The 9,922-nt window shown below is 36.7% G+C and overlaps 1 protein-coding gene across 3 annotated transcripts in view; it reads left to right on the top strand.

Annotated features, from left to right (window-relative positions):
* The first annotated feature begins 427 nt into the window (after positions 1-427).
* Positions 428-9,922, top strand: part of LOC140158944 (unconventional myosin-Ie-like) — an 81,619-nt gene continuing 72,124 nt past the window's right edge. For all 3 annotated transcript variants that reach the window (XM_072182234.1, XM_072182235.1, XM_072182233.1), the window contains exon 1: positions 428-812. In XM_072182234.1, coding sequence (XP_072038335.1) covers positions 810-812 — 3 coding nt within the window. In that variant the 5' untranslated portion in view covers positions 428-809. The remainder of the gene's footprint in view (positions 813-9,922) is intronic.

The following is a 9,922-nucleotide window of genomic DNA, read 5'->3' as shown; positions in this document are numbered from 1 at the left end:
TATTATTTGAAACCAATCCTAATAAATCCCATGCAGTACGATTTTACACCTCTCTCAATGTAATAGATAGGCCTATGCTTTCTATTTCCTAATCTTTCTTTGCGTACTATGCTAAATGTTACATTATTATTTTATAGAAGAAAATTGTACCCAAACGGTTCAGCACATCACATCAAAGCTCCCATTGGGCGCACTATTCCTTTTTTAAAGGAATTTTTATTTATACTTTTGCTGGGATCACTGTGTTCCAATATCTGTGATGGGACTTTAATTTTTTTTTAAATCCAGAAGATTCAGAATTCCTTTTGGTCCCTCAGCAAGATCCACAAGTAATAGTAACGAGATTACAAGTACATGTTACATCAACTAACCGGTATAATTGTTAATTGATTGCCAATTATCGATTACTGATTAAATGGTACATGATGATCGCGAATAGCGATCGCTGCGGAAGTTCATGAGCTTCTATGACTCAAGTGCTGCCATTCATGCATATCTGTCAAATTCACTTGAAATAAAACAAACTAAGCAATAATATATATCTTCGAGATGGACTTTGGATGTAATGGTAGCTTCGGAGTATAGTTTGACTGGGACTGAATAAAGCCGACGTCGCTGAACAAACTGTAGCTTGCAGTCTGCAGAATCAGAACCCGGAAGTAGCGAGCCGACGACCTAAAAATCTGTCAAGGGTTGACGGGCGTCTAATCCATGTTGGGGAGGGTCTACATGTATAAAACTTGAATGACTCGACAACAACTCGGGATTTTTAATTTCTCTTTGGAGTAGCTTGTCAACTACTTATCAAAATGGTAAGTTATAATTCATTTAATATTGGTCATGCACGCATAAACTTATGTGGAGTGGAATGGAACTTGGAAGTTGGAAGGAAGTTGGTAGAAAACATTCATGATTCATACAGTTCATTGATTTGTCTCACTCTCAGTCTCAGTCATGAGCTGCATGCTTGAGTTGAGTAGAGTACAATCTATCTGTTTGTTGAGTATAGTGAATTTGCAATTATTGAAAGTCTAAAATTTGAAATTGGTTTTTCTGAAAATAAGTCATCAAGTGCAATTTTAATCTAGGCCGTTTAAAAGTAATCGCTCACCTTTAATACTAGTATAGCTTTTAAAGCTGCAAAAGGATTCACCTTTGAAGATTGAAGATTGAAGAATACTGAAGTTACTCACTTCCTGGTATAACAATAACAAAAATAATAACACAAACAATATTGAGAGCAATTCCTAGAGTCATCAGGATATGATCATGTAATGTTTATAATAGTAGCATTGGAGCTCCAGTCCGGGGCTCCAGTGCAGTAAGTTTCTGCAATTCTATTTCCTTCCTAAAGACTTCATGTTATTTAATTTTATTCATTTGTTGTTTGTTTTTCATTTTATAAATTGTTATTTTGTAGAATACCCTGTTCCATTTATTGTACAGTAATAATAGCACCATATCCTTTAAAAGACCCCTAATAAAAACCTACAGAGGTATAAAGTTTGTTTGTCTTAAAACCTGGCATTTTGTGATCCACAGCCTCATCCCCCAACTTTTCTCAAAAAAAGTTGAGATTTTTATACCACTGGAAACCTTAGACTGCGGAACTCAGTCCTCAATGATAGTCAGTCATTTATCTTTTGGTCATTATATGACTATCATTTGAGGACTGAGTTGTTATAATATATTTTCCGAGGAGCAATTTCAGACAATAGCTGGGGATTAGTGGGGCAGAGGTTATGATCCTTTCATGACCACTGAAGCATAGTCAAGTCTGCCAAGGACACTCGGCACAAATTGAAAGACCATGTCAACTCTCGACAAAAGACTGCATGCATGTCAAAGGTCATACGACACCAATTTGGTGTTTGTTATGCTCCTCGAAATTAGTACCTTACGGTCTATGTCTGTGGAAACCTGTGGCTACATAATGTTTATCTACCAAATATTTCTTGCAGATTAATTCGTTTAACAAAAATATCGTCAAATTTGAATTTCGTTCTGGTAACATACCATAACGAAATTACAACAGTGGCCTATGGAGCAGTGTAATACACATTTAAAAAATCATGCATAACTCGCAAACGCAAAATCTGAATCAACTGAAATTTTGGGAATAAGCTTTTTTTTGTGGATATCTACTGAAAAATGTCATAAAAAGACGATGCTAGGATCACAAAATCCTCCTTTAATATAATTGATTTAGAATGGTGTGCACGCAGTTGAGTGCAGCACTTGAAACGCTTGTGGGTGTAATGCAATGGAGCAAATAAATATGTAATCAATACAGCTTTGATTTGCTTAAAATTGAATAAATGTGTCATCGGAAGTTGGAACAGATAATACTAAATTTGTGACTGGCGCATTTCTGTGAGTGTGAGTTGGGACTTAAATTGACGCACGCAGTAACAAAATCCAAATCATAAGCCGAACAAACTTTAAGTACCGGGTACAGGGTTCGAATTTGGCTGTATCACATAGCAGTTTGCTCCTTATTTTGAAGTAACTGCTACCCAATTTTGCATTTGTACATGTATAGCACTTTTTATAGTGCTTTAAGGGGGTACTACACCCCTGCCCAAATTTGTACCTATTTTTGAATTTTTCTTTAAAATTATAGCGCATTGGGGACAAGTAAGATATGCATATTATAGGGGCAAGGACTACAACTACTGCACTGTAAATTTTATTTCAGCACAGACAACAGTTGTGGGGTTACAGTCAAAAATGAGGGAAAACCAGTATTTGATCAATAAATAACTACTTGCCTTGAAATGCTGAATTTTCAGTGCAGTAGTTGTAGTCCTTGCCCCTATAATATACATATCTTAATTGTCACTAATGTGCTTTATTTTTTGAGAAAAATGGCGCAGATTAGGGGCAAACCAAACATAAATTGAATTAGATTTCTTAAATGTGACACTGTTTCAAGGTTTCCAGCCATAGGGAAATCAGGGAAATGAAAACTCATTTTTCCAGATCAGAAAACTCCAGAATCAGGGAAATTCCCCTGGGCACATTTTGTTGTTGTTGTCATTTTGGCATACATACAACATTATGACCAGGGCTGTCAACTTTTTGGAATTGCTTGGCGTGAGGCAAGAGGCGTACGGGATTTGCCGACTCCAATGTTCATTTTGTACCATGAATATTTGAGCCACGGCGCATGTAATGTGAAAAGCGGGGGGTAGGAGCAACAAATTATTCATGACGATGCGTGAGATTTTTCCAGCTTTTTGCGTGAGATTTACTACCTAGGCGTGAGATTATATTACCTTGGCGTGAGACCGTGAGAAAGTGACCCAATGCGTGAGACTCACGGCCAATGCGTGAGAGTTGACAGCCTTGATTATGACTCCAAATACAACCATTCAACCACACCCTGATTAAACCTTGGTAAAGTGGAAATATTTCTCATGCAATTTTTGATATTTTTTAGGGATCTGGGAATTTTGTTTTTGTGAAATGGTGAAAACCAGTTTGCCAGTTAAGAAAAAATCTGCCAAAATTTTTGGTCATCCCGTTTTCGTATACCGGTACTCCAAAACAAACAAACAAAAAATAAAGAACTTAAGGGCTTATATTGAAATTCCCTTACACAGGAAGGTGTGCGCCATCCTGCAGCTTTCCTGTGCTAGCCTTCTTTTGTTAAAATCCTGGGCAGGGTGTATCACTGATGCATATTCCATCCGTTTTATGACCGAGCTTTTCTGAGGGCGCTTAGCGAGGGGAATCCTGCCTTCTTTCTGTGTGAAAACGTGGTAGGGTATTTCAATATGAGCCCCCCTATTATTTGCAAAAAAAGAGGTAAAAGGGAGGAAAAAGAGAAGAGGGAGGAGAGAGAAAAAGGGAAGGGGAGAGAAAGAGAGGAGGGGAAAGAAGAAGAAAAGGAGCCATTGCCATGGTTATCTTGCCCCCTGTGGAATGCTGACCGACTCGGTTTTAAAGTTGTTGGTTTTTGTATTTTGGGCGATTTTCCGCACATTTTCCCCATGAAAGTCACCTGGCCTCTCCTGCCTTTTCTCCCAACTTCTTTGGAAAAATCCTGGCTACGTCACTGTCCTGGCGCGGCAACATAGGCAAGTCTGTGTCATGCCAGCAATTTAATCATTATAAAGTTTACTTTCAATCTGATATCTGTAGCACAATTTTTACTTTTATCACATTGTTTGTATATATATGGTCATTTTCACAGTAAAGGGTGTAACTTTTGATTTTTACGGTCAAAATTTCAAACCACTTAAATATGTTTCTGTTTACTGTAATCATGCATAGAAGCAACGTAAATTCCAGTAAAATAATGTTTCAAGGCTTAAACCTTTTGACTTCTGATAAAAAAATTGACATTTCCATAACATTTTGGTTAAAATCTAAGAAAAAATGTATTTTACATAAGCTCAGAAAATTATGACATGAAAGCTGGAATACATGTGAAATCTCATTCCAAAGTAAGTCAACAGATATAAGTTAAATTTTATACCATGTTTTGCTATGTTTGTAATTGCAATTTTGAAAATTTTTAACATCAAGGGTCATTTGCAATGGAAATTTCCCAACCTTAAACATATTTTTTAAGTTTTAATTGGGTTCCTAAAATAATTTGAATGTCTAACTTCATGTACAAATACTACTTGATGAAAGGAACCTCCCAGCCAAGTTTCACAGAAATTGGAGTTATTTTCTAGAATTGGCAATTCAAGCGATCTGTGTTTCGGAGGCTTCAGTTAACAACACAGGTGAGATAAAAGTAAAATATTTGGCTAACTACTACAAGTTGACATGAAAAAATAGGTAAAAAATATCACAATTACCAATTTTCATGCATTGCTTCTAAGTATTGAATTTCAGTTGTGACATAACTTAAATTATCACAGCAAGTCATTTTTTTTGTTTCGTTGCTTCATGTTAACAATGGGTAAACATTGCAGAAGTAGTTTTTTTGAAAACAGCACTGTTGGGATCATCTAAGCTGTTATTTTCTTGTGTGTATTGAATCAATGATTCTATGCGGCAGATATTGTAGATTTATAACATGGTAATTTTTTCACCCATTTGTTAAGTATGGTGTTATTTGCATGTGAAGCCTCCGAAACGGACTTTCTTGGGTATCAGTATATTTTTCAAACATTAACCATAATATCAATTTTTTTTAAAATTTATGACATTCTGCACATATCATGTAACAATTACAATGCAGATATCAATATGGAACACACCAATTTAGATATGCATAGATGATAATTAAGCTAACTGTTGTTTTGGAGGCTTCATTTGTTTCGGAGGCTTCAATTGTTAACGGAAAGTTTGTATTGGGTCCCATTTTCAAACGGTGATATATATCTCCATGATTTAAAAACAAGTGACTTGAGGATCTACTTTGCTACATTTTGATAAATAGATTGGATGAGCTCTTTTATTAATATTTGCCCAAGCTTGCTGAACAGTTTGTTTCGGAGGCTTCAAAAAAGTTAACGGAAAAATGGCTCTTTGAAGTCAAGATTTTATAAAAATTTTAAAAGCTTGCAAATCGACTAATTTTTGTTACCCATTTCAAGTTAAGATATCAACTGTTATGAATCAAGAAGAAGTGAAGAAATAACCAAGAATTATGAACCAAAGCTATACCCACAAAGTTTGTTAACAATTGTTAACGGAAAATGAAGCCTCCGAAACGACAAATCTCTAAGTCCGGTTCTCAAAAATACAGGGCTGTTCACAATTAAATCTACTGTGGCAGTGTTTACTGAACATATGACCATACTTTCAGGATAAGAAAAATTATCCATGAACTAACTGAAGAAAACACAGGGTTTTACAAAAATGTTACTGTTTTTTATAGTTTTTCAAAATGGCAATATTAGGTACATTTAAGCCTGCTAAAACTGAACGCAGTAACTCCGAAGATGATTATGCTACCCAAGGTAGCTGCTAACTAGATGACTTATGTGGCCAAAAATCATGGAATTCTGTGGCTTTATTAGAACACTACGGATCAAAATGTTAAAAATCCAAAGTTACACCCTTTACCGTGAAAATGACCATATGCTACCTCTCTCAGAAATAGTATCAAAATTATTTAGCAATAATAAGCAATATTGGCTTTATTTAATACGGTTAGGGGCATAGCCAGGACTTATGGGGGCTGATTTTGAAAAAGTGGACATGTTTTGGACCTTTTCCTAAAATTGTGGACTCTTTTGACCAAGAAAGCATAAAGAACCTAATTTTTTCGCTCGCTAATGGGCAAAATTGTTGACTTTTTGACCGAAAAAGCATAAAAACTGCTCATAAATTGAACCGTTTTGGCTTTCGATGATTGGGGAGCGCCCACCCCGCCTCCGCCCCTGATAACGAATTACATATAAAAATATTTTCCGACTTCCAAACACCCCTATTCATATCATTTTTATCGTGCCTAGGCCTATTCATTGCGTAATTAATATAAGGCATCTCATATAGGCAACTTTAAAACATACACCGCGTTTCGACTTAAACGCTGCATTGTTATTAACCGGGACTTTGCAAACAGGCTCAAAGAATTGTACTTAATGCCCGATCATTTGTATATATAGGCCTAAGGATGACATGAGAGAAGAAAAATTTGAAAGGAATGGGGTAAACATGGTCAAAAGAAAGAAATTTTATTTCAACAAAGGTGAAATTGGACTGGGAAAGCATGGGAAAAAAGTAAGACTCCAAAATTCAATGTATAGGCCTAATTGAGTAGGTCCATGCCTAAAACATGCGGTCCGCAAGTCGGGCCCATTAATGAAACCCATAAAAATATGCGGTTGGAAAATAAATAAATAACCAATAAAAGGGTGAAAATGGTGCATCAAATGGCTTCATTTGTACTTCCATTTTGAAATTTTTCCAAATTCTGAGGGGGGCACATCCACCCTCAGACACCCCCCTGCTCGCGCAAGCGCGAGGAGCCGCGCTATCGCGCCGCATGAATATTCTTCAACATTTTGAAATTGCATCGCCCCCCCTATCAAAATACCCTGGCGCCGCCCCTGCTTAAAATTGTTCACATTCTCCCCTCATGGTTCAATCAAAAGACCCAGATTCCCCCTCCAAGACCCCCCAAAAAAGAATTATGGATCCCCTCCTTCTTAAACTCCCACTCCCTCACCCATATTGAATAGTCACATATGTGGGGAACCCCTAAATCTCTGATGTTACTCAATTTGTGGAGGTTGTATCATGGCTAGTCAAAGGAAAGAAAAACTATGGCTAGTCAAGGGAAAGAAAAAACACCCTTTTTCAACCTTCAACAACCTTGATGCAATTTACTGGTCTATCTATTCAGTACCAACTACAGCAGTCATTTAATTTTCACCATTTAGATTTCATATTGGAGCCAGCCTTGAAATTTTATTTAAAAGGAAACACTACAAATGTATTACTCAAAAGGCAGTTGAGCTTGACCTTGCCTTAATATGGTAATAATAAGTTTTGGGAATGCACCTTACTGTTTCTTTATATTGTTTGCCTAATTTGAGGTGTATTAATAGCATATTAGGTATATGATTTTACATGAAAAGTCCCTCTTAGGGATTTGTGATACCATATAAATAAGAACATTATAAATATAATATCTTCATTTTCTTTCAAATATCAAAATTCCTGTTCATACTTGAAGAATATATGACCCGTTCTGACAAAACCAGGAACAAGTCGCATTTTTGATACTTCATGATTTGATAAAAATGTAAGCACCAGTCAATAAGTTTTAAAATGATACCAAAATTATATATATAGCATCAATACTTTTCAAGATATGGGTAGGCCTGATTTTGTAAATGATACCTTGATATTTTTTTTGAGGGAGGCCCAATTGAAGCCATTCATGCAGCCCTCGAATTAACGCATGGCATTTTCAGTGGGTGCCCATCCCCATTGCCGGAATGCCCACAAAATATGTCCTTTACCCAAGGCAGTCACTTGCCGTGCCCTCTAATGAAGTTGCCATTGGTGCTCCAGCCCTCCCCTTCATTATAAAATCATCTGTCAGACTGTTTGTGTGTGTTTTCTTCACTTTTGAGAAATTGCCTTGGTGCCCTTCTTTTTTCATAAAAATACTAAGTTGGGAATTCAAAAAAAAATAGGCCTATAAGATAGGTGCCATACTTTTCTTGGGTAAGCATTTTGTTATTGTTATTTTGCTCTGACATGAGTTTCATTTAAAAATAACTTGAGTGAGGATAAAGGGTGTTTCAATACATATTACATGTATTTTGATAAAAGGGTTCAATGAAATCCACTTCACACAGGATATAGGATATCCCATACATGGACACTATAAATAAATATGAATCAAAGCCAAGTTCTACAATACAATCCTGACAAAAACTGATAAAAATAAACCTCCCTGGCTACATTGTCCTTGTGACATATCTTGTTTTGTATAAGTTCATGCTTGGACGGAGCAGTGTCTGACCTGATTGGTTGGACAACTCTGAATGCCATAAAACCGCACACTTGATAAAAAAGTAACATTGTGACCCAGCGGTTAGGTCTTTGACTCTGGTGCAAAAAAATCTTTGCTAGCAGGAAAATTGGCATATTTGAGCGTTTCCGTACTGTAAAAAAAAAATGAAAGAAAAAAGTGCCCCTCTGACAAAAAAATGAAAGAGAAAATCTGGAGGGCAAAGGATAAGAAAAGGGGTAAGGAGCCCAAAATTCACACCTATCATGGGCCAAAATAGTGTAAAATTCAATTTTTTTTGTGAGCTGCGCGACGCACATTGTCACAATAAAGCCCTTTTCATCCCGATCATGGGCAAAAAAATAGTGTAAACTACAAAATTTTGCATAAATCGATCCAATAAAGCCTTTTTGGAAGCTCAAAGACATGTACAGTCTCTCAAAAACAAAACCGGTATAGTATAGGGGCCTAATGTATTGTTTGATGCAACTGCAATTTTTTTTTTTTCGTCTGTGCCCCCAAAATTTATTTTGCCCCCCCTGACCAAGAAAGCTGGATACTCCCCTGGTGTGACCCCCCCCCCCCATATTTAGACTTGTTATCCAACAAGATTCAGATTCAGATTCAGATTCAACTTTATTTAGCCACGGTGGGCCCACTTCAACCCTAGGTTGTTCTTCCTTGGGGCTGTGGATACAAACTACAGTACTAACAAATATTTAACAAAACATGTTTACAAGAGATATGTTATACAAAATATCAAAAGAATTGTTAAGAGATACAAAAGATCATATAAACTTATATTAGGTTACCTTGTAAAACTGTTTAAGGCAGTCACCATGAGCATTGTAACAGTTTGGGTGTGAAATTTCAATAATTATGTACAGTACATGTACTTTCTTCCCCATTACAGTACCAGTGGCGGGGGGCATGAGTCAGAACTCTTGCCCCCCCCCTGTTTCCCCCCCAGTAAAAACCCAAAATTACGAAAATTTCACCTTTTTGTGGTAATTTTGTGCAAAATTTGTTGATTTTGCCCACCCCTGAAATTCACTTTGCCCCCTCAATGCCCCCGGAAAAAAATTCCTGGTGCCGCCACTGTACAGTGCACATGCTAGCTGATGTATAAATTCAGGATAGATCATATAAAAAGCTTGTTATTGTGTTTACATCAGGGTTCTGTGTGACCACCACCACCAACACACCCACCCCCAATTGCCCCATATACACCCCCCAGCTAGGTATTCTAATGCTCTCCGATTCTTCTTTCTTCTTCTGGCAACAAAAACTAGGTAATTTCAAAATGCTTCTCATTCATTCATTCATTCAATTTTCTCCTTCTACATGTTAAACCCTACAATTACAAGTTAGACTTGTTATCCAACAAGGCAGTCACCCTGAGCATTGTAACAGTTAGGGTGTGAAATTTCAATAATCATGTACATGTACTTTACAGTACATGCTTTGGGATGTATAAATTCAGGAAAG

Source organism: Amphiura filiformis, chromosome 8 (genome assembly GCF_039555335.1).
Source record: "Amphiura filiformis chromosome 8, Afil_fr2py, whole genome shotgun sequence".
In the NCBI taxonomy this organism is placed as follows: domain Eukaryota; kingdom Metazoa; phylum Echinodermata; class Ophiuroidea; order Amphilepidida; family Amphiuridae; genus Amphiura; species Amphiura filiformis.
Note: the sequence above shows the minus strand (reverse complement) of the source record. Positions and strands in the feature narration are given on the sequence as shown.